Raw genomic sequence first — 23,630 nt, 5'->3', positions numbered from 1 at the left:
TGTCCTTGCTTTGATGCTGAGTTCCAAAAGTACAAAAAACTCAATGATAGGCAGTAAACGACTCTCAAAATTAACTTATGAACGTTACAGACTAAAATACTAGCAATGTGTACAACAGGAATGACGATACCTATCTGATGCATGTAACAACCCGAATGAAGAGGAAAATGCGTATGATGATAGAGTTCCGTGCAGGGTTCAGTTGGATGCGAATCACAAGCAGCGAAACAGAAAACAGGGATATTGATAACGAAAGTCATTGTGCAATTGCAACTACGGTCGTGCTATCGAATATTCCAGTTTAAGCCAACTGGACGATATGAGCCAAAAGGAGAAACGTACCGAGCTGCTCTTTACGGTAGAACCAGAAATACCCTACCACGATAACCAGTTGACAAAACAGAGCCAGCCAGAACATTGGCTCAGCCATCGGACTCCCTTTGAATGTGATATATCAACGATTCGGCATAAGCTCAGAAGAGCAGATCTACATACCTTTCAGCCCTTCTGAAAAGTCCCACTTTGCAGCGTCAGGGAACACATTTCCAGGTCCGATGGCGTTCGGTGCAGTTGCGCGGGCGATCATCACACACACAGATCCGATGATTTGGGAGAACGCCAACGTAGCACAAACGTGAAGCCGCGAAAGCGTCTGTAGAAGTATCATACCAAGGCCAACACCTTGCACTGCGTCAAGCACACCAAGCCACAGCCAGAGGGATAGTCCAAGGTAAGGACCTGAATGACCAGCCCAAGGAATGTAGAGAGCCAAAGAGGAGGTTCCCCAAAGCATCTAGAGTTGATCAAGGTCAGACGAAAACTCAACTAAATTGCTTTTTGTTGAAGTATACCTGACACCATCTAGGAGCACCCAATCCTACGGCAAATACGGGAAGAAGCCAAGTATGTGTCTTACTGAAATGCGTAAGAACGAACAGCATGGCAGCCCATACCCCGACGAAAAATGTGAGGACAAGGAGTAAAATCTGCCATTTTGGCACATTGACTTCCCACAAGAATCCCCAATTACGTCCGTAAGGCTGCGATACGGTGTTCAAACGAGGATAAAAATCAATAAAGGTGAAAGCTTACACCACTGAGCCAATAGTCTCGCAGTATCTCAGATGCGAGGAACCAGAGAACCAACTTCCTACGGAAGAGTGTTTTCAGGAAGTGGGGGACTTTCGGAGGTGTTTGACGATAGTATTCTAAAACAATCACGGTAAGGATTGGCATGAATTGAGAGAGCATATACTCACCGGGCAACCCAAACAACATCAAGTAGAAGAAGATGAAACTCAACACGGCCAATGGCCAGACGATTAGAGCTATCCACCAAGGCGGGATATAATCATCCGTTTGACCGTTTAAAGAGTTACCCCAATACCAAAGTGCGGCAACCCAAACTTGCTGTGATCCTTGCACGATACATGCTCTGAACGTCCAGACTTCCGTGGCAGCGCCCTGGAAAAAAAGACTAAGGAACGCTGAAAGCCACTCATAGATGAAAACGGAACGTACTGCTTCTTCTCCAAAATTCAGACCGAAGAACAAAAATGCAGCGGCAGAACCGACAGCATAACTCCAGGTGGCAATGTTCGCGATGATCCGATGAGCTGGATGAAAAGCGCTTGAGACCGAAGGTAGCCCTATCATTAAGAACGCGAGTCCAAAGAAGAGCCAAGGGGTGGAAAGAACATAGATAGATGGCTTCAAGCGGAAAAGCGGATACCAAACTGCAGAAGCAGCCAAGAACACACCACCCAAAACGTATAATTGAAGATTGTCTTCCCAGCTTCGACCGGTGAGAAGGGTGATTTGGAAACTCGTAGCACTTATCATCTACAACCTCCTTCAGACTAGGTCATGACATCTGGAATGAAGAAAAACTGGCCTGTCCAAGGGCAATAATGATGGTGTACAGTGGCCATCCTTTGATTTCGCGGGAAAGTGCGATTTGTAGCCCGGTCATTGGTACAGAATCTGATGGTGGCCCATTGCTATGTACCGTACCTTCGTCATACATAGGAGAGAAGGCTGATTTTGGTGCTAGAAAAAGAACGCCAGGTAAGCCCAAAGACCCAATATTCAGCGGATGTCGTTCGTACATTCAGGCCGGGAATAAATGGACGGGGAAGGAGTGCCAAATACAGAATCTCTCTGCGACGAGCGAATACTTGCTGCGCTTGACAGTTTGTCCTTTTTCACTTTGCCGAAGAAAGCTTCTTCACTCTTCATAAGATACTTCTCGATAGAGAGTTCGTGTTCAGAATTTTTGGCGTTGAGAGCCTGTAATTTCTGAATGAAGTCGGCTGCTACACCGCCATCGGAATCCGTGAACTAGATACGCGTTAGCATGGTGCAAAATAAAAGGGGTCTGCAACTTACAGATGCAATAGCTTTGTTCAAAGGTGAATTGGATTTCTCATCCACGATAGATGATATCGACTCGACGGACGATATCCGAGAATGCAACCCGAAAGGCCGACTGGGGGTAACGCCCCCATCAAGGAATGGATCTGGAGTATATCGATGGTCTCGACCAATCACCCGATTAGCTTTCTCCAAGAAATCACCATAACTTTGATTGTGTTCAAGGCTTGCATTGGGGTGTGAAAAGTAATCAACTTCCCCATTTTCAGTGGAATAAGAGCTCCTGTAGCCATCAGGTTGAAGGAGGCGGGGCGCAGCGTTTGGTGTGAGTGTGTCCTGACTCCAACGTCCGGGGGATCCGGGGCTGTTCGGGGCCACAGGACTGGCCAGAGAGGCGCTCGTCATACTGCTTCTGTTGTCCCATTCAGGTTGTAAGGGATATGATTGGTTGACAGGGTCCCAGTCATCTGTATCCACCATAGGGCGAGCACCTTCGCTGTTACAATCCGATTCTCTCCAAGCATTTGCACCAGATAAATTTCTACTGACGGTGATACTCCGTTTATGGAAATCTTCTGTACGCTGACGCCATTCGACTACAGGAAAACGTTGGAGGGCTGACCGAGCTCGAAGTATTGCGCGCTCCTCTTCAGTCGATTTGAGTGCCAGTTTGACAGTTTTGGTAAGTTGTGATAACATATGAGCGGTCGAGGTGGATTCTACAGGAAACCACTATGAAGAATTGATATTGATTCAACAAGGCAAGCTGCGAAATCACTTACCCAACCAGGCATCAAACCAAGACCACCTAGACGACTGCCAACTCCTAGAGCACCCTTTCTCCCGAATTCAACTGCCACTAGACCGAACGGTTCATCCCGAGAAGGGATCAATGCGAAATCTGCCCCGCTAAATAGGTATGGGGGAAGTGCAGTGAACTCAGGCTTGGAGTAAACACGATCAGGATAGATCTCCATAAGTCTAGCAAGCTTTTCAGCGGCAAACCGACCATACAGATCAATGACGGGTCCAACGGCGATCACTTGGATGGAAGGCCGTTTCTCAAGTCTGTGAACAATTAAGGCAATAATTCAGTGTACCAAAATTGCATACTCACAACGATGGCAAGACATCCGCAATGAGATCGACGCCCTTTTGTTTCGACCAACGACCGACGAAGACGAACAAGTCGGAGTCAGGATCCTGTTTGATTCCCGCCCATACTTGCGCTTGACGCTTCATCTCCGGACGAGCAGCTTCGGAGACCTGATCTATCTGGACGTCGTGAGCATCAACAGGTTTTTCATCCAGAGCAGCAATATCAGTAGGATCGGGATTGGGCAAAGAGTCAACGTGTTTGAGGGTCCAAAGAGCAGGATATCGAGCCCAGCTACGCTTTCCATACTTGTCAGATACACCAGCAACCCCGACACTCTTTTGGTGGGTACTAATGAAAGATGCAGCGGCATGTAGGAGGTTGAACGTGTTTCCAAATTGAACGTATTTCGTACAATGCTCTTTGCTGATATTGAAGGCCGAACAGACCTCTTTCATCTCCTCCTTAGTACGCAAGGGCCAAAGACCTTGGAATTCTGCATTGTGAAGAGATAAACAGATGGGAAGGACTTTCGGAAGAAGGTAGATAGGGGCGAGAGCCCCGTGATAGTCATTAATATGGTAAATATCAATGAGGGGGAAACGGCGGACTGTGGCTGCGATGGCCTGGTTCCAAGTTGAGTAGAAGATGGCGGAACTAAGGTCATCCATACGAGCGGGATAAGGATCGGCTTTGGTCTGAGCACGGAAAACGGGGCTATCAAGGATGACATAGGTAATGTTATCCAGGATGTGCGTCTCGACCTCGATTAAATAGGGCTCGCCGAAGATGATGACTTCGATGGGCTGCGCTGGCTCACCAGGGGGGTACTCCAAATCCTTAACTTTCGGTACAACCCAAACTAAATCAACGTCCGTCATTGCTTTGCCCATTAAACTGGACATAACGCCGAGGCCACCGATTTTCACTTTCAGCTTCCAGTCGATGATTTCATACTCCAGCGTAGCGATCAATACCTTCCGGCGCTTGTTCTTATCTTCCGGCCAGCCAATTATCTCGTTGTTGTGCTTGTGACCGAACAATTTCTCCGAAACGGCGCCTCCGTCTTTGAAGTCGGTATTCGATCTGTTATTGGAGAAGGCACTGAAGATCGGGAAGTAATTGGAATTGGAAGATTTAACCTTGACACCATATTGATTGTACTTGATGCCGTAAAATGACCACATGAAGATAAGAACCGCGAGTGAACCAGTAACGAGAGGAATCGATAAAAGAAGGGCGTACATGGTAGCGCCAACTGAGGATTGACCGCGGGGGGATAAAGACCACGTCATAGTCGCGTCGTCAACAATGAGGGACCATGCAAGATGAGGAGAGGGTGGGGCAGACATATTAAGGTAATTAGGCGCCGCAGTGTTGGGAGGAAGACGATCAAGAACACCATCACCATCGGTATCACCGTAATAGAAACTATCAAAGCCGAACACTGGATTATGAAATTAGATTCGAGAAGGATTTGCATGAATATAAGTTACTCGCCATTCAGCTGAACATATGTTGGCCATTGAGCCATGATTTCGAGTTCCCATTTGCCCTCCGAATTTTGAGTCATTTGATTCGCAAGACCCTTGTCGAAGCCCCAGTCGTTGAACGGACCACGTGCCAGGAACTGAGGAACTCTCCGAGGATATCCGGAATACCCGTAATCAGCATGGACAACTGCCGCAGTAGAAAGAGCAGCTTGACTCCAGTCTGTGAAACATATTTTAAGTAAAGTATGTCTGAACTGTGTGACCATTCTTACATTGGACCATAATATGATCACCGTCCCAAAACTGACTTGTACCATCAAACAAGGATGTGTCGATGGTGGTGGTGTCTTCCCAGTTAGTCCAGTTAGTCCAATTTTGCCCGTAGTTCCAGGAGTAACGGAACTGATCAGCACCGTACGCAGTGTGGCTGAAAATATAAGTCCCATCCGAATAGGTAAGAGCACTGCTATTATAATCGTTGTCAGGAAAGACCATGACGTTTCCAGATGTGCCCTTCCTCAACATGAGATGATCGGTCGACTGTATAGCACAAATAAGAGATCAGGAAGAATGGATACGAATTATGACTTACCCCAGTACCATTTCCACCCGAGGAAGATGGATTATTGACGGTCAATGTCAAAATGCCATCGGGGAAGTTGGCCAATGTCGCATTCCAGACCCACTGCGTTTGTGAGACACCTGGGACGTTACCCGTAGCCGGATTGGTGAGAGCACCACAGTTGACGTTCGTTATTGATGGAGTCGACGCACCGCTAAAGCTGGACATATTCATTGAGATGCTGTTAGTAACGCTGTTACAATCCATCTCCGTGTTGAACTCAAGCGAGATATCGACTGTGGTCGCATTCGCATCACCTGGATTAGCAAGGATGCGCGCGTCATGCCCAGGATTGAAAGCCGTGAGCGCAGGAGGAGGGGCGGTCCACTCGTTTGCCGGAACGAGCGCCTTGAATCCATATGGTGCCATCGTGACGGAGCTCAAACAACCATACCATACCGATTGATTATCGTTATTATATGACGAAAGGGAGTCCTCAAGCGTATACGTCTCATAAGGTGCAAATAGGTTCCTGACAGTGGTACCAGAAGTGTACGGTGAGGAAATCCACAAATCACCCTTGCAGTCGTAGGACCAAGTTTTGGTTGTATTTTCGTTCGTGAACAACAGCCACACTTGATCCTGATAGGTTCCACCAAGTGTCTGGACGCCACTGATTGCGGATCGGGAGATGGACCACAAGCCCATTTCAGTGGCGCTACCATTTGAACCCGGACGCTCGATATAGTATGTCCAGTTTCCTCGTTCCACAAGATTGAACCCATCCTGGAGAGAGCCATAGACTGAGCGGAGATGATTGAACTGCCCAAACAGGCGGCGTGAATCTGTGGTAGGGTCGAAGTGATCGCGACCATTCCATTCGTCGTAGCACCCAAGGGCCCCCTTGTTGAGAGGCATATTGAAGTATTGCGTAGAACCTAATTTGTAACATCCGTGTCGTTTCCAAGCTTGAGTTCCTGGCATTGCTTGACGCCTACAGATTGCGATTCAACAACTGGCATCAATGTTAAACAATGCGAATTTCATACCCATAGAGATAATTGGATGCTCCTGTATCATACATATATATATTCTGTTCTTCGCCATAAAAATACTAATAATGATGATCAATTGAACAATTCTTGGATATAGCTGGGGCAATAACTCACTAAAACCATCCCAGGCATCACCAACGATGTCATAAAAGTGGCAAGTGCGCTCCTTTGCGTACCATTCTCCAGACTAGGCCAACGGAACACATCGAAGTTACTTGTCCCAAACATGTGTCTGGGGTCCAGCAACCCACTTTGAGAGTTGACAAAATCATTGGTAACGAAGATTTGATTCCACGCAGTGACGAAGTTGGTATCTACATCATATGCCACTTGAAGATTTCCGTCCATTCCCAAAAACCGAGTGAGCGATCGATATATGGAGTAGTGGAAAGCCACCCCGTCGAGCGCGTTGAGAGGGGCATCACGGAGGAAATACTCTGGCATGTTCGAAGTGACATTGGCTGCTGCGAGGAAACCAGGAGGAAGCATGGTAGGAGTACGGCCACGACCGCTGTTCATGTCCGGTTAGTTCCATGAAGAAAGAGCATGATGGGAGAGTTTCCGCGATCTTACATGTATAAAGACCCAAAAGTGTTCCCACCGGTAACTTCGCCTGGAATAAAGAAGTTGTTTTTGCCTAATTTGTTAGCACAATTTCGCGTACTACTGGCCCAGGTTGCAAGAGCATCGACTGTGACTTGAGTAGCCTTGTCGATACGGATAGCGTCAATGTCGAGGGCAGTGATTGCGAGGCAGGAGAAGGCGGTGAGTTTATCCATTACCGAGGGTTTCCACTCTCGCAGACGATCTTGAACAGAAGCGAACTTGGACAATTGACGCTGCCAGTCAGGATGAACACCGAAAGCCTCCATATCACCATACTGGTCGAAATCGGACTCGAGACAACCGTTGGTGTCCACGGTGACAATTGTACCATCGTCGAGCCAGAATTTGGGAGTTTGACACGAGTCGTTGCGTGTGTTGCTAATCTGTGACAAAGATCAAACGTCTTGATAACGGGATGCCGAGTTAGGACTGACCTGAAAGTCCTTATATTCGGTAAAGTTCCAAGGAATATAGTCGGGATGTTTCCAAACGCCATTGTATTCGTTGAGATCGAAGGGAGCAGTCGAATTTACATAGCTAATGCACCAAAAGAGTCAGTTGAAATAGCTCACAAGCATAAACGCGTAACAAACCCGTCAAAACCAATCAAATCACTCATTGTACCGACAGTGAAATCAGCCATGAGGTACATTCCGCGAGCATGAATCTCGGCGATGGTATCGACCCAATCATCCCAGGTTCCCCAGTGAGGATCGAGTACTGTAAAGTCGAGGGGAGAATAACCTGATATTCAAAGAACAATCAATAAAGGGCGAAATATTTGAAGAAGGCAGCCTTACTGTCGGCCTGCCACAACATATTCAAGAACGGTGTACCCGAAATGAAGATGACTTTGATGCCCATGCCTTGAAGGTAGTCGAGACGAGCGACGAGGCCTTTGAGATCGCCACCAAAGCGAAGTTGAGTTTCACGCCAGTCGTTTTCGAACATTGTACCGAAGTAATCATTATTGGAAGGGTCGCCATCGGCGAATTTATCAAGGAGAATAGTGTACACAGGAAGAGCACGCCAGTTTCCGGGAGAAGACGTGTAAGTTGTATTTTGGCGAGTGGTAGAATACTGAGTAGGATCTATAGCGTCCTTGTTGGTGTTAAGATTATAGTTGACGAGATCTTCTCTATACGGAGAGGCTGATACAAGAGTGCGGATGCATGTTAAAAGAGGGAGGAGGTAAAAGAAGGCGGAATTGAACCGCATGGCGGAACTAAACGAAGGGCAAGAGCGAAAACAAGTGAAAGAACTTGAGGCAAGAGTTATTAGCTGGATGTCTAGAATTCTGGCCTATTTTGGCGGTCGGCCAATCTACCCCGCATTAATCCGTTGTGGGAAGATCACAATCCTCGATCGAAAGTCCGAGTCCGACTTTGTCAATTTTTGATCTCTTGGCGGTTAAATTTCTCGACTGGGACGACGATAAGAACTCAGCTCAACTGAGCTCTCTGAACAAAGTCCCTCAATAGGCCTCCAATTTGAGCTTAGCACGTATCCGTTTGTTCTTCTTGCATTTTGGCAAATTTATCTCGTCTTACTACTGAGTAAGTACTACTTGGGACAAAACACCGCAAGTCATACATAGTTCCAGCGTCGCGCCAAATACCTTCGACCAGCTTCGACCTCAAACTTGCAGGTGTAGCACCACTAATGTTGATTTTCGCTATTATGTATCTGTCATTATCCTGAATGCCCAGGAGGCTACTTTTCTCTCGATCAAATTCCTGCCTAAAAATCAAATTCGGCGTACATTCTTCGGTTCATGTTTCGACTGTTTATTTTTCAAAGCGCTGGGATGCAGTGGGACGCTCACAGATGTTCTCTTTGTACTTCGAAGTTGTGGCGCCTCTTGATGCTTCAATTGGAAACGGAGAGCGCAATCAGAGTTATATCATAGTTAACATTGACTGCAATGCTGAGGGGTATATGCATTCATTGTATATAAGATCGGGCTGCGTAACTATGGTACCTACTGTTTGCTAGCTTTAACATCATCGAAAGGCGCGTTGTAATAGCCATACGAGCTGAGTAACGTTGCAAGCCGAGGAAGAACTTCCACCTGGAACTCCTCAAAAGGATACGATTCACCATCAATGGACAGATATCCCTTCTTGGAAAGAGGTTTTATGCGGTAGGCTTCTGCCTTCAGGTAGTGCAACTGTAGGTCGATAGTTTCATCTCTACAGTTGGGGTCGATAAAGCGCGATAAATAGACGTACGCTGTCATTCCAATATAATTCACCCTTAGGAGCGCCCCCAAACGACGCGAGGACGTCTGTCCTTGAGAAATTTGTCTGGAAAGGTACGGTGAGCGCCAACAGATTGCTCGACACATGAGACTTACAGTGGACTGAGCTACGATGTCGATCAATCCATCATCGGGTAGAGATACAGGGAAGGCCATGAAATCCCTAGCGACATAAGACCATTCCCGAGCAGCGTATGCGATTCCATTTGCTCACCTTGCAACATACGGTCCTTTACCAGCGTACAGATAGAGGAGAGGTTCCGAAAAAATGGTCCATCCTTCAGTCTCGTCCAAGCTCACTTTTGACTTTGGAAGTGATGAATCGGCATCTTGAATTTCTTGAGGGATCGACTCTGAGCTAGTTTGTGACCGGCTAGATTTGAAATTATCGAACATCTTTCTCTTGTCCTGCTCAACGACTTTGTAAGATAATTGTACATTACATGACTTAAATTTGATCACTGTCGAATGAATTAAATGCGGGAAAAGACAGGATTAGAAGAATCGACCTACAGCCGCGGAATAAACCATACATGAAACGAGAATCACCCATCCAGCGCAAATCCTCGGTACCAAGGTCTAAATCAGCCATGAGTCCCAAAGCTTGAGACATGAAAGAGACTGTTTGTTTCCCGTTCTGTACGATTGAGAATACGTCGACAGGCATGGGTGAACCTGCATAAAGTATGAGGCAGAGAGAACTTGAGTAGATAGACTAAAGCAAGCACACCTTTTATAGCGTTCAAACTTGCCGCGACCACGTCAAAACCATCCTGAAATTCATATTAACAATAACATTTCAACTGGATAGTATGGTATCCATGCCTCGATACCAAGAATATTTAGGGATAACCCGTTTCCAGACCCAGTCGGAATAGGTGCGACTGGTGTTTGGAAAGCCTTACGAGGATAGGCGTGATTTGCAAAACCATTCAAGACTTCATGAATCAAACCGTCTCCCGAGACCGAAAGTAGAGCATCGAACTCGCCAAGAGGTAGAGATTTCGCAATTTCATATGCATCTCCGGTCTTTTTGGTGTCTGTTCGTTTGCTTAGAGGACAACTCCGGTTATGATGAAGGACAGTGCCAGAACTCACAAACAACATCGAGACTACATCCCGCTGTCCGAAGAACTGGCTCAACTAACTTATTGAATACAGCAACTGCTTTGCCCTGCCAATCATTCCAGTCAAAAATGTATCAAAGATTGAAAGTGGAACACGAACGACGCCACCGTGCGGATTGATTAGCACCTTCAGTCGACGGTGAAGTTTTATATCTATTGAAGAAGGTAAATAGAACAGACAGCAGCTCAATATAGCATAAATGACCTTTATATGCCCAGTCTAGCATTGTCTTTGCCAATTTCCCTGCTGCTTCGGCTCTACTTCCTTCAACTTGACCGTCCAGGTGTACTAACTCCAAAGGGCCCTTTTTCTTCTTTCTGAGCACGTATGCAACTTTTAGCAATCGCGCATCAGGATGGTAGGAAGCTGCAATGACATTGTGTAAGGGGACTGTCTGCGGTTTCTTGTTTCCTAATATGCGATGTGTGAATAAGACCCTAGGATGGTAATGTATTACCCGCTCTTTGCTCACCAATGGTAATTATCAAAGCGGTAGAGGTAAGACAGTACCTGGTGACCTTTCCATGTATTTGTGCCTCAATGTCTATATCTGACATGCTGGTGGATGGAAGAGCATAGGGCGCAAGTTCGGCCATGTCTGGACCATGTTCGCTCGCTGCCAAGACTGGAGGATCAACACATTTTCGGCCCCCACATCTCCGAGCCCCGGCTACGTATTACGTTGTGACCAGTGCTTATCTAAACCGTGTCTGTCACATGATCTGGATCGTTTACTAGTATTTAAAAGTTAGGCGCGTCTTTTGCCTGTATTCAACTTTCTTTCCCAACTTCCACCGTGCAATCGTGAGTGCTTTGCTGCCCATCTGCACCCAGAAATATTCTGATGCATCGCTTTCCATGATAGCACTACTTTTGTCAAAATCTAGTTCTTGATGGCCCCCAAAGTACGCTTGCGTCCCCGATCCGGTTGTGATTGACAGTCTGACGGGTTTGCGTAGCCCGTTTCGACTGCTTCGAAGGCACCTGCCTCCACCGCTGGGAAGGCACCTGCAAAAACCGAAGGCTCCAAGGCTGCCAAGAAGACAGCGAGCAAGAGTCAACCCAGCTCTTCTGGGGTGGACGGCGAGAAGAAAAAGCGTAAGAAGGCGAGAAAGGAAACATATAGTTCCTACATTTACAAAGGTGTGTCTCGCTGCTGTTGTTATCAACCGCCTCGCTGAATAGCGTTTTTTTCTCCACAGTTCTCCGACAGGTTCACCCTGACACCGGGATCTCAAATAAAGCAATGGCCATTCTAAACTCCTTTGTGAACGATATTTTTGAGCGTATTGCCACTGAAGCTTCGAGTATGTGAACGTTCTATCCAAATTTCAGATGACTGATGGGTTTCCAATCAGAGCTCGCAACATACTCGAAGAAGTCGACCATCTCTTCACGAGAAATTCAGACCAGTGTACGTCTGATTCTGCCCGGTGAACTAGCCAAACATGCCATCTCAGAAGGAACCAAGTCGGTTACTAGTGAGTGTCTGTTCGTTGCTTGGTAAGATTTTTGACTGAAAATATTGTCCTTTTTACAGAATTTTCAGCCGGGGCCAAGTAGGTGTACACTAGGCTGCTATGCTCCAATTATCCTTATTGTATTTCTGAATCTTTATATGTCTTGTTGATAATACGGATTTGTTGTAACACATTTTATTTCGCTTCCGCCCGTCGTCCCTCCAATTCTTGATTTGAAGGTAGTCACTAGTGCAATGAACTGGTGAACCTATGTATCATCATATGTGGGTTATATGTTTAGATTGAATTCGTTTCCTATCTTATTGCTCTGCATGTAGAGGATGAAAAATTGTCGTCTAGCGGGCTTCGAATTGGACCACTGTAAAAGTGCAGATCATTGGCAGGGGTATATTCGTAGAACACTGAGTACTTACTCCTTCTCGTCCTCCTCTTGTACATGATACGATGTCCACATTCTCTACATCTGATAGGCTCTCGAGCACGAATTTCGTTCTTGGCGTTACAGTCTTATTAAAATTTGTCAGATCGAACTACAGAGTAGGGGCAGATAAAAGGCGCACCAGCACATAGATATTCCATGTCTTGTCTTGGCGCCTGCATTGGAATCCCAGCGCTGGTCGAATTCGTTGCTTGCAGGTGGTCGTCGTTGGTATTCATTGCTGAAGGAAACAAAGACAAACATCGTGCGAAAAAAATAACTTCTATACAACTCTTAAGTTCTTAGTTTTTCCTAGTCTTCCGACTCGCGTTCAATTCTGATGGCCAGCTTCTCGCCTTCACCTGCTCCTCGTCGTTCTTCTCGTTTACGGGGTGATGCTCGTCCGAATTCCCCCACACGGCGTATTAGAGTAGCCAACAGTACATCACGCCTCAGTACGCCAAACAGGAATGCCGATGGTACTTCTGTAGCATCTTTAATGGACGTTGATGATGGTCGAAGTTCGGTTGGCTCAGAAAGGGGTTTTGCAAAAACTGGAGTCGAGCATATTTTTGCGAAGTCGGACCAGGTGATGGTGTCATTCCACGCGAATCTGCCTCTTGAAGTTACACAAATTTTGAGGAATGCTGGTAAGCAGTATACTTTACACAACATGATTCACTACCATATGTCGGTTGTAGACTTCTATCGCGACGTGTACTCTGGAGAGATCGATACTTTGACTGGATTCGCGTTGATTGCCTCGATGAAGACGTGCTTTGTCTGGCAGCATGCTATGGTCTGTCTGCCTTCTTCTCCACCTTCACATATTCTAAATCGGCAAATAGGCTGTCAAGGGAACTCCTACTTGCTACATCTTTACTTGTCCTTACGATTTCAATCAAACGAGTCCACCTTTCCATAGTCTAGTGCCATGGGGTTCCAGTCGGGAACCCGGTCTCATTCTCATATCAACAGCGGGTGAAATTAGATTATGGGATAGCGTCGGGATCGGTCTTGCTGGTGGTGATCGCTACTCGACCACGTATCTTGAACTGGTCTCGGAAGATATTGTCACCGGATTGAAACGCGTAGATGTAAGTGTATCGAATGATGATTGGGATTCTCGCTCGTTAAAATGCCAGCGCGACAGACTCAAACCTACGTCGTATCCACTACGTCTGGCAGTCTATACAAGCTTGTCCTGACTTCCACTGGTGGGAAATACCATTTGACCTCACATCCTTTCTCAAAACCCTCGAAATCATTATCGCTGTCCAGGCTGATACCTTTCCTCTCCTCATCTTCCTCAACAACTACAACACACGTGGTATCGGAACCTGGTAATATCAGCGCTATCTCCCTTGGACATCAAACGATTGATGGAGGCCGAGATATTTGGGTACTGATCAATTCGAGAGTGCAGCGATGGGTGATGAAATTAGATGGATGGGAAGAATTGATTCAGGACGAGGATATTGCTGATCTTATCCGGAACGCTGTTCGAAAGACGTTCGGCGACTCCATCGAAAAGGTTGATGCAAAACTGGACTTGGAGCTTGTGGATCTTGTCGTTGATAGGTATAATCTAGTAGTATTTTTTTCTTTCTTAATATTTGTTCATGGTCTTACAGCACAAGTAAACTCGTCATTCTAGTGTCGTATGCGGGTCCGGAGGAGGTTGATATGATGGCTATGGATATCACTGGCATAAGGCGCATCTATTCTCTTGTGCAACTATCACCATCGGGCGATTCGTTCAAGGTGGATAATGTCAGAAGTGTACCATACCAAAGTGTGAGTTATTCCGCCCTCTGCCTTTTACTGCCACCTTTATACAGACTGCGATGTAGACCTCCTCTTCCGGTGCTCCTATGCACCCTCGAATACAATCTCTCCCTCAAGGACAGCTTGTCAGTATCCAATTCGGAGATGCTGTCGTGCTCTGTGCTCGAGGTCAGTATAATTTGGAATAGATAGAATTGGATCAGTCTAACACTTCATACTAGCATCTGACTATCAAGAGCGTCTAGAACTAAAATCTGCTACCGACCGCACGTTGGGTGTAGGTATTATGCAAAGCGAGAGCGTTGTGTTGGTCTTGACAGCAGGAATCATGATGAAAGTGAATGTCGACATCGATAATGTCTTGACGTTTGAGCCCGAGTAATTGCAACTTTTTTTCGTTCCTGACCTACGACTCCAAAGCTTATGGTACGAGGACAGGAATGGAAGGGCACACTTAATCAAGTCGGTGATGACTCAAGCCATACTGTACGGCTCTTTGCCCAATGTGAGACTCAGTTTATCAGCCTTGGTGGACTAACCACAGCAACCAATGTTTAGAATCCTTTGCACTTCAGTTTTCCGCCTGAAGTCGACGAAGAAAGTCTTATGCGTGCGGCGGAACAACTCAGTGATTCCATCCTCCACTCGGGCAAGCACTCATTCTTTTTTTCTGCAGTACCGCCATTCTTACCATTTGCAGATCCCGAGCTGGTGCGGGGTAACCAAGATTTGAGTTCGCAGCTCAAAGTTCGGAAAGAACGTCTTGCCTGGCTCATTCAATTTATCAACGAAAACACTGCTTTGATCAAGGCGAGTATCATGCTATTGGTTGGTACGACATATCGTTGACACATGGGGATAGATGTCTCAACAGTGTCGACAAAAACTTGCAACTGATGCTGAAAAATTGGACGCGTCATTCGATCTTTGGGCGATACACAATAATCTCCTCGCGTAGGGGACATCATTTGATTTTTTCAGGAAACACATATCTGAACGAGTTTAAAGCACAGGCCCAACACATAGTGTTCTCAACGATGCTATTTATGCATACATGAATGAGCACGAGGCTAACTATCATGAAGACTTTATGCGCGCGTTCTTCAAATTCCATTTGAACGATCTAGGGCTGGTCATGGAACAGATACCCGACGTGTGTCTCAATGCTGCTCAACAAACTGGTAGGAATATCGGAGATTTATTACCTGAAGCGAACCGTATTCTTTTGGTACGCGACATTCTCTTGAGACCTGGTACGGACGTGATATAATCAATGCATTTGACTTAGACCGTCTTGACGGCAGCTTTCAAACATCGCGACCACAATGTCATAACTTATGGACTTGACCTTCCTATGATCAATCCTTGGACGAGCACATCCTCTATCATCGACGGTATTATTGCTCTATTCGACACCACGACTGGGACTTCCACTGCTGCTACAAAGGACTCTGAACTACACCACCAGGTGCCGGAGCTTGCAGAAGTCCTGTTTGCCTGTATCTCACAGCGTGTGGAGAGGCTCGTCATGTCGGTGTTTCATGTTTCATGTTTTCATGTTTTCAATTCATTGTATACCTCCTTAATAGTGACGCTAAAGGCGGAGCTATTGGCATTGAGAGGGAGCTGTACGAGCTTCAGCGGAAGTTTGACATGCTCCGACCGGAGGTGCTAGAAACCCTCAGTATGTGTTCTTCCATAACAGCCTGTCCCTTGTAAAGGCTAATTCTTCTCATAGGGAGGAGAGGTCATGCTCAAGCTGCTTTCACATTGGCTGAAAAATACCAGGATTTCAGCTCGCTTGCTGCGTTATGCCACAAAGAGACCATATACCCACCCGAGGAAAATCCCAATTTCGATCGTATCAAAGGTTATATCGAACGGTTCAAAGAACAATTTACGAACGCCCTTTATCGATGGTACATTCAGCATGGCAAGTAAGCTTCGCTTTCTTTCACTGAACATGAGGACTGAGTATATATAGGCGAAATCCGAACGATGTTTTCTCAAGACGAGGCGTATAGTGCCTACATGGACAAGTTTTTCGAACGGAACCCTACGACATCGATATCCTGGTTACATGACTTGGGCAAGAAACGACACCGGGAAGCCGCAGAAGCTCTCCTGATTGAAGCTCAGCAGACGGTAAACCTGGAGGTCAAACATGTATGCTCATTTCCATTTCATTTTAAGTGATAGACAATTCAACGATGACGCTCATAGCTTGAGCTCAGTATCGGAAAGCTTGCCAATCTTGCATACCTGCGCAAAACGGAAGGGACTGCAGATGACGGTCTTTATGATGGTGTGACCCATTTGCTTTTCTGGTTTTCCATACTAATTCAGCTCTTAGCTTTCCATGATGCTCTTGACGTTGTCAGTGTGCATAAGGCTCTACTTGACGAATTCACTGCCGTCGTTGCCAACATGCGTGGAAGGCGGTCACTCGATACTCAGGTTGATACATTAATTCAAGAAAAAGCTTCGCTGTTGTCTGAAAAGCCGGAACTGACAAACGTATGTGTTCTTGAATTCTCGTCTATCTCCGATTCAGTCTGATCCCCTATGGTAGATATTCAAAAGTCTGGTGAAAGACTTACTACAAGGCAAATCGTTATCGATTGAAGATACGGTGGACGTTTTAACTCTGAAAGACAACTTCGACTCCGTTGGAGATTATGCAACTGCCCTTCATTTACTTGCCCGTTGCAATGTAAGACAAGTCGGAATTAAAACCATGTAGAGAAAACTCATCCTTCTTTAGTTACCCGAGGCTCGCAAGCATGCCGCTTTCAGGACCGTATGGCGGAGAATATACCTTCATGACGAGTGCGTTCCTCATTCAGCACTGCAACTATGCTCTTGACCATGTAAATAGCTGGAGCGCGATACAAAAAACAACCGGAATTGGCGACGCAGAACTTACTCAAAGATTCAGAGAAACTGCGTTGTACACAACTTTTCTCGACATTCTATCTCAACCAGACCAGGACGAACCCGAAGGTTTCGAAACTGATCCTGATGTCGCGCTTGTTGTTCCGACTATCGAAGAAATCGCATCACGGTGGCCAGGCATCCCACAAGATCAGGTTGAGAGGATACACGATGACTACACCAGCGAGTGCGACAAGCTTGGAGAGTTTGAACTCGAAGAATCATATCCCAGAGTAAGGGAGCTCGCTGAGTATGAGCTTTCAATAAGGGATTGAATATCAGAGGGTCAAGTCACTCGTATCGGCTGCACTTTTCGTAGTGACCAGCTTATGATGTTATTATCGTAACTTTAAATCAGTTTAAATGTAACTTGGAGCAGCCCACCCTCCGATATCACGATTTTTGTGTAGATTTGAAAAGGCCTGCAGGGAATCTCGAGTATTTCACTCGGGCAGCGAGAACAATATTAGCCCAATTTAGAGCACGCCAAATGTTGGAGTATTCGTCCACACGTGCGCTCTCCTGCAGCAGCCACTGCTTGTAGAATTCTGATAAAGCGTTCTCCTTATCTAAAGGTGTGGAACCAGGAGGAAGGCTAGCTAAGACAGCTTCTTTGGCGGTTTCGAATCGAGTGTTACTCTGTTGACAAGATTAAGAGAAGACGGCTTATGAGTGAAACCAATGACACACGTCTAACCAAAAATCCTGACTCGTATCATCCAGCTGCTGCCGTTGTAGTTTCCATTGCATTTCGTATGTATTTGAAATTCGGGCAGGTTCTGGATCGAACTCCTGCAGAGAATAAGGATGATTGACGACTGCCGGAGCTGGCGGAGGAGGAACATCGTCGTAGATAATAGGCCGTAGATGAGAGATGGGATCAGGAGGACCAACTAGATGCCTCTGCATCTTAGCGGAGCCATGAAGGAGACGGAAACAAGGGCAGCGCGATAACGATGATGGACGTAGGGGAACAAGCATATTCACAGTCAACATACTTCAACAAGAGGTATTAGCATTACTACCATCTACAAAATGGCGAACTTGAAGTCTTATATAGCTAGAATTCGAGTCTACAGTACTACTAGCAACGAGCACAGTACCATGCCCATGACACTGAATTTAGAAAAATTTCAAGACAGACTTTTTCATGTCTCTAAAGTGCGGCAATCCCATATCCTCTGCCAAGTCATCCAGAATACCACCTTTACCGCGAGATACAGTAGACGGCGTGAACTCCTCAGGATCGGAGACCATCAATTCGTCGAAGAGATGGTGGGTCGGGCTCGCGCCACCATACGTTTCTTCACCGCCAATTACGACCATCTTTGGCAATTCTTGTTCTGGCGGAGACTCTACTGCAGTTGTGGACGAAGCTAAGAAATCAAAAGTATAAGGCTGATATAAAGTCAGATCTGCATACGCGTTGAGTATGTATTCGTGTAACGCACGATCGAAACCGCGAGTTCGGGCTCTTCATAGGCAGCATCGGGGAGAACAACGTTAAGATAATAAGGTGTAGGCGCAGCAGATTGAGACGCCAAAGGGATCCCAGGTGTTTCGCCCTCTTTAGTAGCGTCCACTGAAGGTATTTCGGGAGGTGTGTTTACGTTACTTGCAGACGCAACTGCGACCGAGGAAAGAGACTTTTCATGTTCTTGTATTCTCGATATAAGAGATGCTTTATTCCCCGATCTTAACGAATTATGTTGGTTTTTCAAAATTTGAGAAGGACCATTTAAAAGAAAACATACGGAGATAGACCACGACTTCGAGCTTCTTTTTTGAGGTCGGAAGCAGGAAGTTTATCCCAGGATTTAGAAAGAAGGACAGCAGATACAAAACCTCTGCGTGTCTGTGCGAGAGAACGAACGGCGTGATTGTTCACAATGCTCAGTGTTGAACGCAGCATGGCTTTGGGAAATTGTAAGGAGTTCACGTGTTTCAGACGCGATCGACCCGGTCCGCTACGGGGCCATTTTGGTAAACTTGAACTTGAGTTTTCGCGTTCGTTACTTGGTCGTTCTCGTCAAAACAAAACCGTAGAATTACAATCATTGAAGCTTCTTGGAACTTGTAGGCGTTATCAATCTGCATCTGGCACTACAAATTCATTCTGATCGTTTCCGATAGAGGTCCTGCCTCGTGTATTCCTGCAGGCCATCATTAGATTCAACCATTTCGAGGAATATGACTCTTGCTCTCTAACAGCCTTGGCCATCTTACTTATAATCATCACTGCTACGCCTGAATATGCTTCTGTCTCCAGCGTAAGCCTCCCCTCATCACTCATCATCTAGTCGAGTTTAAAAATGCTTTCCTTGCACTCCAGAGGTTCCAACGCCAGTCTTACGTCTAATTCATTTTGGAACAAATTCAAGTCAAAAAATAAGGAGCCCGATTTGCGTGAAAAACAGGCACAGATGGCCCTCACAAGGACACGATTATTGACACTCGCCTTCGGTGAGATGGAAACGATACGAACCGTGCGTCCGTTGTTTTTTATTTGCGTCCTCTAATCCGATACTATGATATTCAGCTTCCAAGTTCATTTGCTGTGAGCGTCTCCGGTCGTTCGTTCCTAGATCAAACATTCACTCCCTTCACTATCTCAGGAGCTCGAACAGGCAGCAAGAGAATGGGCGCGGCCGCCACCAGATGCTATATTCAGTCTGCGGGTACCCGTAGAATATGCGTCCATTCACGCTGCAGTGTGTATATTTGCTTATAAGGTCTGTAGGCGCATTTTTTGATCTTTGCGAAAGCGTTTGGTAGCAGGACCCTACATCTACGTGAGTACCACACTCCAACAGTCTTGGTCATTGCGCTGATAGCTTTCTACTAGCTGACTAGCGAGGACTCGTTCCAAATAGCGGCCATGGGTGCCCAAGGTCTTCGCGTCGAGATCGTTAGCGACGCACCACCACCTCCAGACGAACCTCCGTAGGTCTCGTCCTCCGTCGCAAGATTCGTTATACTAATGTTTAATTTATAGACCTCCTCCGTGTGTACACCCTTTGTTTATTCTCTCACACAAACTCAGCCTTTATCTCCGTCCTTAGGCCGCCACCGGTCCTGGAAATGCCTGCTACCTTCAATTTGGAGCTTGTGCCTGGTCAACACGTAGCACTCGATACGACCGTCACATCCGACGAACTCGATATGGCTCGAATGGAAGATGGCACTACTGTCGACGGCATGTTCTGGGGCAAGCTTGACATCGTTCACAATGGTGACGACCACAGGATGGAATTTAGCGGCACACGTCTGACAAACCAACAAGATTATTCCCCCGATTTCATGTTCGACTCAAGAGTGATGACCAAACTAGCCGTAGCCGCTAAGCCAACAACCGCAAAATGCAATTTGAGCCTCCTTACACCAGAAACGACTTACTGCGACGTGACGTTAATGTTCTCGCCGTATTGGAAGCCGGGGACTATCTGGCCCCCCGCAGAAAGTTTGGGAGACAACAAGGTCAAGTACTTCCTACGGGTACATCCCGGAGGGGCTCTCGAGCATTTTGACAGCGAGGTAGTCTCCACAGCCTTGTATTATGAGGCCATGTAAGCTTATCCGCAACATTAACATCTTTTCTAGAACTTATGATACCTATTTTAGACCAGACGCCGGTATGCTCGACCCCGATGATGTGATTGGACCCAGAAATGGATACGCAATGTCATATCGGGACTTCATACCCCATCTAATAAATGTACTTGACCAGCTGGGTATGTCGTTATACGCCAGAACCAATTTCATCAAGTGTGTACTATTATTTCTGCTGTCGATTCATCTGTCCTCCTGACCTGTCGTCTCATTCTTTTTTCAGCAACAACATTGCCGCCTTCGCCGCGCACAAAAACATCGCTTATCGATTCATGAGTCCTAGCAAGATCGCTGCAGCCGTGGATATCACTGTTACATCTGAACCCTGCGTATTCACGCGTCTATTCCTTATCTTCCGGGGACTCAACGATGATGAAGTTGGGATCTTTGCAGGTGCCGGAGAGAAGGAGGCAAACACTGTGAATTGGCGAGAGGTTGTCACTTGGTCAGAAGATTCAAAGGACCCGACGATGTTTCGGGTGCTCGAGACGAGTGTGCTAGAAGTAACATGACTGTCACTTTTCTACTTTCAATGTTTTTGGCGGTCGTAAGTTGAAGTTTCTCTCAGGCAGTATCTCTTATAATACTATCATATAAAAGTCCCTCTTCCTTATCTCCCCGTTGTTAGTCTGCTCTCCAATGCTGTAGCCTTTGAATTTGTATAATTGTCACTCGTCCATATGCCTGAGATGCAGCCTGGCCAATCTTGACTATTTTCGTGACTATTCGGTGTTCGCGCCAATGATCGCTAGTGGTAGGTATGCCCTATCAGTAACATTGGTGGCTCTTACAGCCGATCCGGAAAATAATGGGAATGTCTGAAGTTTTTTTCGACGTGTAGACGGTGACGCGTGTCGCTCGTTTTATCCAAATTAGAAATTATACGTTTTTGTCTTGCTACTTATCATGGTCAATCGCCGTATCAGCCCTGATATGAAGCAATGTGCACTGAGGCTATGGGAAACCGGTTGGGATCGCTCTGATATTTGTTTCGCTCTCGGTATCTCAAAGTCAAGCTTGTACCGTTGGAGGAGCACCTTCGAACAGATTGGTGCCGTTGTAAAACCACCATCACCAATCCGAGGACGCCCTAGAGTCATTGGCCTTGCTGCATTCACTGCAATGAAGGACATCTATTGAACCAATGCCGACACATACCTCAAATTAATCAATGGACTGATGTGGTATCTAGCCATTCATCATGATACTGTCATCTCGAAATCTTCGCTTCATGAAAATCTTCGGAAAGCCGGCCTCACTCGAAAACTTCTACACAAAATTGCATTAGAACGAGATGAAGCCTTACGGGCTGAGTATTCCAACATGATTCGTACTCAGTTCTCGGGCTCAGGCTTTGAATTTGTCACTGTCGATGAATCTAGCAAGAATGACCACACTCTGTCTCGACGCTATGGATATTCACTCTGTGGACAACCTGCCGAATCTGAGGAACCATTCATACGGGGTAAACGATATTCATTGGCTGCTGCTTTGAGCCTGAAAGGATATATTGCTGTTCGAGTGGTTGAGGGTTCTTTGGATTCATTTGAGTTCTTCGACTTCATCACAGAAGATGTGGTACATTTATATCTTGTCTGTCCTTCAACTTGTTACTCATTTTTGCCAGTTGCCTTGTATGAAGCCATATCCGGATGAGGAAAGTGTTCTCGTAATGGACAACTGTCGAATTCATCATACCGATACACTACTGGAGGCGTGTAATGGAGCAGGTATATATCTTTTTCATGCTTGAACTGTCGCCTCAATAGAATACTTTGTCAGGAATCTATATCCGCATTGGGTCTGGGGAGGTATCGACGTGCATAACATGGAGGACGTTACTAAGTTATTATGATTCTATCTTATCACTTGCTCCCCATTTTGTACCTTCTACACACCACTCACTATCGAGTGGTGAGATTTGCTTTGTCAAACCTCACTCTCAGATTCTACGACTTTTTTCCGCTGATTAGTCTGTACGTCTGCACACTACTCACTATCCAAGTTGTGAGATTTGCTTTGTCGAACCTCACTCTCAGATTATGTACTAATGGCACATACTGTATATTGCCAACTCTACAGGAGTCATTGAATTTCCCACTGTATTTGCTAGTGTCTGTTTTGCTCGACATTAGTCGCTCTCGCCCCAGTCTTCCCATGCCTCCCCCAATTCTGAATCAGAGTTTTGCCCTTCTGCAGAAGGCCTAACCTCGTTTGGGTCTATGTCATCATCCAAACCAGCTTGCGTACTTTGAATTTGCATTCTTTCCGCCTCTGCTCGTTTTTGCCGTTCGATCTTTTCCTCTTTTTCAACCTCCATTCGTGAGGAAGCAGTAGCTCTTTGCTCATTGATTGTCCGTCCGTCTACGAAGAATTGGAAGATGCTAAGCATAAGTCTGGGTGAATGGGATTAGAACGGACCATCAGATTGGTATGCTAAAAATCGATGAGTACGTACTCTGCATCCCATCCAGAGCCGTACTCTCCCTTCCCTAACATTCCGTAAAGTGGTATTCCACCTCCACCCAAATTAAGTTCTCTTGCCATTCCCTGTACACTGTCCGCACCGGTATGAGAGCCTGTGGAGGAGTAGAAAAGTGTCTTGAGATCAATAACATGAATTTGGAGGATCGGAGGCTGTGATTGCTGGGATGTTTGCTGGCTCGATTTGGATTCGCAGGAAGGTTCCTGTTTGGAGACTGAGCAAGAAGAAGAAGGCGAGTCCCCGCGTTTAGTAGCGTTGGCGGCGCTTTCACGAGGCTCGCCTTTGATCCGGAAACCATTTTCTTCCTTCTTCGCAATAGGCCTTTCATTCGATTCAGACGCG

General features: G+C 46.2%; 9 protein-coding genes across 9 annotated transcripts; 3 read left to right on the top strand and 6 right to left on the bottom strand.

Moving 5' to 3' along the window:
- Nucleotides 1-130: 130 nt before the first annotated feature.
- C8R40DRAFT_533423 (modular protein with glycoside hydrolase family 13 and glycosyltransferase family 5 domains) lies at nucleotides 131-8,517 on the bottom strand. The gene is made up of 21 exons (XM_046235368.1): nucleotides 7,986-8,517; nucleotides 7,779-7,929; nucleotides 7,620-7,722; nucleotides 7,153-7,568; nucleotides 6,694-7,090; nucleotides 6,574-6,638; nucleotides 5,555-6,518; nucleotides 5,235-5,502; nucleotides 4,970-5,182; nucleotides 3,491-4,916; nucleotides 3,156-3,441; nucleotides 2,389-3,105; nucleotides 2,109-2,340; nucleotides 1,895-2,049; nucleotides 1,522-1,842; nucleotides 1,260-1,464; nucleotides 1,093-1,208; nucleotides 852-1,040; nucleotides 496-793; nucleotides 343-438; nucleotides 131-284 (listed from the first exon to the last, which is right to left on the bottom strand). Exons 1-21 carry the CDS (start codon nucleotides 8,401-8,403, stop codon nucleotides 274-276), a joined length of 7,047 nt encoding a protein of 2,348 aa, XP_046082904.1. The 5' UTR covers nucleotides 8,404-8,517; the 3' UTR covers nucleotides 131-273.
- A 528-nt stretch (nucleotides 8,518-9,045) lies between these two features.
- C8R40DRAFT_1206302 (ATP-NAD kinase-like domain-containing protein) lies at nucleotides 9,046-11,279 on the bottom strand. The gene is made up of 11 exons (XM_046233163.1): nucleotides 11,046-11,279; nucleotides 10,778-10,984; nucleotides 10,673-10,725; nucleotides 10,544-10,619; nucleotides 10,271-10,485; nucleotides 10,176-10,218; nucleotides 9,959-10,120; nucleotides 9,660-9,906; nucleotides 9,542-9,608; nucleotides 9,417-9,491; nucleotides 9,046-9,355 (listed from the first exon to the last, which is right to left on the bottom strand). Exons 1-11 carry the CDS (start codon nucleotides 11,167-11,169, stop codon nucleotides 9,167-9,169), a joined length of 1,458 nt encoding a protein of 485 aa, XP_046082903.1. The 5' UTR covers nucleotides 11,170-11,279; the 3' UTR covers nucleotides 9,046-9,166.
- A 187-nt stretch (nucleotides 11,280-11,466) lies between these two features.
- Nucleotides 11,467-12,136, top strand: C8R40DRAFT_1162474 (histone-fold-containing protein; the record flags this gene model as incomplete). The annotated part of the gene is made up of 5 exons (XM_046230244.1): nucleotides 11,467-11,478; nucleotides 11,533-11,716; nucleotides 11,776-11,880; nucleotides 11,932-12,054; nucleotides 12,114-12,136. 5 exons carry the CDS (start codon nucleotides 11,467-11,469, stop codon nucleotides 12,134-12,136), a joined length of 447 nt encoding a protein of 148 aa, XP_046082902.1.
- Nucleotides 12,137-12,348: 212 nt separating this feature from the next.
- Nucleotides 12,349-12,561, bottom strand: C8R40DRAFT_1053737 (uncharacterized protein; the record flags this gene model as incomplete). The annotated part of the gene is made up of 1 exon (XM_046224881.1): nucleotides 12,349-12,561. A coding segment is annotated over one exon (213 nt), but the record flags the coding sequence as incomplete, so codon positions are not given.
- A 178-nt stretch (nucleotides 12,562-12,739) lies between these two features.
- On the top strand, nucleotides 12,740-17,858 carry C8R40DRAFT_532912 (uncharacterized protein). The gene is made up of 20 exons (XM_046235366.1): nucleotides 12,740-13,122; nucleotides 13,174-13,271; nucleotides 13,321-13,569; nucleotides 13,626-14,053; nucleotides 14,107-14,269; nucleotides 14,326-14,428; nucleotides 14,506-14,638; nucleotides 14,699-14,765; nucleotides 14,819-14,875; nucleotides 15,150-15,214; nucleotides 15,269-15,488; nucleotides 15,549-15,790; nucleotides 15,850-15,944; nucleotides 15,999-16,193; nucleotides 16,245-16,426; nucleotides 16,484-16,565; nucleotides 16,614-16,777; nucleotides 16,833-16,973; nucleotides 17,025-17,089; nucleotides 17,139-17,858. Exons 1-20 carry the CDS (start codon nucleotides 12,813-12,815, stop codon nucleotides 17,467-17,469), a joined length of 3,390 nt encoding a protein of 1,129 aa, XP_046082900.1. The 5' UTR covers nucleotides 12,740-12,812; the 3' UTR covers nucleotides 17,470-17,858.
- On the bottom strand, nucleotides 17,588-18,175 carry C8R40DRAFT_1053669 (uncharacterized protein; the record flags this gene model as incomplete). The annotated part of the gene is made up of 2 exons (XM_046224872.1): nucleotides 17,588-17,833; nucleotides 17,885-18,175. The coding sequence occupies 2 exons, from the start codon at nucleotides 18,173-18,175 to the stop codon at nucleotides 17,588-17,590; spliced, it is 537 nt and encodes a 178-aa protein (XP_046082899.1).
- Nucleotides 18,176-18,195: 20 nt separating this feature from the next.
- C8R40DRAFT_532720 (uncharacterized protein) lies at nucleotides 18,196-19,224 on the bottom strand. Its single transcript, XM_046235365.1, has 3 exons — nucleotides 18,949-19,224; nucleotides 18,646-18,889; nucleotides 18,196-18,592 (listed from the first exon to the last, which is right to left on the bottom strand). Exons 1-3 carry the CDS (start codon nucleotides 19,104-19,106, stop codon nucleotides 18,317-18,319), a joined length of 678 nt encoding a protein of 225 aa, XP_046082898.1. The 5' UTR covers nucleotides 19,107-19,224; the 3' UTR covers nucleotides 18,196-18,316.
- Nucleotides 19,146-21,504, top strand: C8R40DRAFT_1256235 (uncharacterized protein). Its single transcript, XM_046233767.1, has 11 exons — nucleotides 19,146-19,270; nucleotides 19,328-19,464; nucleotides 19,527-19,680; nucleotides 19,734-19,751; nucleotides 19,810-19,905; nucleotides 19,960-19,986; nucleotides 20,040-20,137; nucleotides 20,190-20,198; nucleotides 20,257-20,760; nucleotides 20,816-20,959; nucleotides 21,027-21,504. The coding sequence occupies exons 2-11, from the start codon at nucleotides 19,448-19,450 to the stop codon at nucleotides 21,313-21,315; spliced, it is 1,356 nt and encodes a 451-aa protein (XP_046082897.1). The 5' UTR covers nucleotides 19,146-19,270; nucleotides 19,328-19,447; the 3' UTR covers nucleotides 21,316-21,504.
- A 1,246-nt stretch (nucleotides 21,505-22,750) lies between these two features.
- Nucleotides 22,751-23,557, bottom strand: C8R40DRAFT_1120316 (uncharacterized protein). The gene is made up of 2 exons (XM_046228757.1): nucleotides 23,312-23,557; nucleotides 22,751-23,253 (listed from the first exon to the last, which is right to left on the bottom strand). Exon 2 carries the CDS (start codon nucleotides 23,193-23,195, stop codon nucleotides 22,935-22,937), a length of 261 nt encoding a protein of 86 aa, XP_046082896.1. The 5' UTR covers nucleotides 23,196-23,253; nucleotides 23,312-23,557; the 3' UTR covers nucleotides 22,751-22,934.
- Nucleotides 23,558-23,630: the final 73 nt, after the last annotated feature.

The sequence above is a fragment of the Lentinula edodes genome (assembly GCF_021015755.1).
Source record: "Lentinula edodes strain Le(Bin) 0899 ss11 chromosome Unknown C8R40scaffold_35, whole genome shotgun sequence".
Classification (NCBI taxonomy): Eukaryota; Fungi; Basidiomycota; class Agaricomycetes; order Agaricales; family Omphalotaceae; genus Lentinula; species Lentinula edodes.
Note: the sequence above shows the minus strand (reverse complement) of the source record. Positions and strands in the feature narration are given on the sequence as shown.

What these genes read in the sequence shown, in the direction of transcription:
- C8R40DRAFT_533423 (XM_046235368.1), bottom strand. Translation starts at nt 8,403, where the DNA reads ATGCGGTTCAATTCCGCCTTCTTTTACCTCCTCCCTCTTTTAACATGC. An exon ending in ACTTTTGGGTCTTTATACAT is followed by an intron (nt 7,091 to 7,152) that starts GTAAGATCGCGG and finishes GGACATGAACAG; the next exon opens with CGGTCGTGGCCGTACTCCTA. An exon ending in GCATCCAATTATCTCTATGG is followed by an intron (nt 6,519 to 6,573) that starts GTATGAAATTCG and finishes CGCAATCTGTAG; the next exon opens with GCGTCAAGCAATGCCAGGAA.
- C8R40DRAFT_1206302 (XM_046233163.1), bottom strand. Translation starts at nt 11,169, where the DNA reads ATGGCCGAACTTGCGCCCTATGCTCTTCCATCCACCAGCATGTCAGAT. An exon ending in GTATGGTTTATTCCGCGGCT is followed by an intron (nt 9,907 to 9,958) that starts GTAGGTCGATTC and finishes TTCATTCGACAG; the next exon opens with TGATCAAATTTAAGTCATGT. An exon ending in AAAGGACCGTATGTTGCAAG is followed by an intron (nt 9,609 to 9,659) that starts GTGAGCAAATGG and finishes TTATGTCGCTAG; the next exon opens with GGATTTCATGGCCTTCCCTG.
- C8R40DRAFT_532912 (XM_046235366.1), top strand. Translation starts at nt 12,813, where the DNA reads ATGGCCAGCTTCTCGCCTTCACCTGCTCCTCGTCGTTCTTCTCGTTTA. An exon ending in CCGGATTGAAACGCGTAGAT is followed by an intron (nt 13,570 to 13,625) that starts GTAAGTGTATCG and finishes CCAGCGCGACAG; the next exon opens with ACTCAAACCTACGTCGTATC. An exon ending in AAGCGAACCGTATTCTTTTG is followed by an intron (nt 15,489 to 15,548) that starts GTACGCGACATT and finishes CATTTGACTTAG; the next exon opens with ACCGTCTTGACGGCAGCTTT.
- C8R40DRAFT_532720 (XM_046235365.1), bottom strand. Translation starts at nt 19,106, where the DNA reads ATGCTGCGTTCAACACTGAGCATTGTGAACAATCACGCCGTTCGTTCT. An exon ending in CGAAGTCGTGGTCTATCTCC is followed by an intron (nt 18,890 to 18,948) that starts GTATGTTTTCTT and finishes TAATTCGTTAAG; the next exon opens with ATCGGGGAATAAAGCATCTC. An exon ending in CCGAACTCGCGGTTTCGATC is followed by an intron (nt 18,593 to 18,645) that starts GTGCGTTACACG and finishes ACTTTATATCAG; the next exon opens with CCTTATACTTTTGATTTCTT.
- C8R40DRAFT_1256235 (XM_046233767.1), top strand. An exon ending in TAGCAGGACCCTACATCTAC is followed by an intron (nt 19,987 to 20,039) that starts GTGAGTACCACA and finishes GCTTTCTACTAG; the next exon opens with CTGACTAGCGAGGACTCGTT. An exon ending in GCCAGAACCAATTTCATCAA is followed by an intron (nt 20,960 to 21,026) that starts GTGTGTACTATT and finishes TTCTTTTTTCAG; the next exon opens with CAACAACATTGCCGCCTTCG.
- C8R40DRAFT_1120316 (XM_046228757.1), bottom strand. Translation starts at nt 23,195, where the DNA reads ATGCTTAGCATCTTCCAATTCTTCGTAGACGGACGGACAATCAATGAG.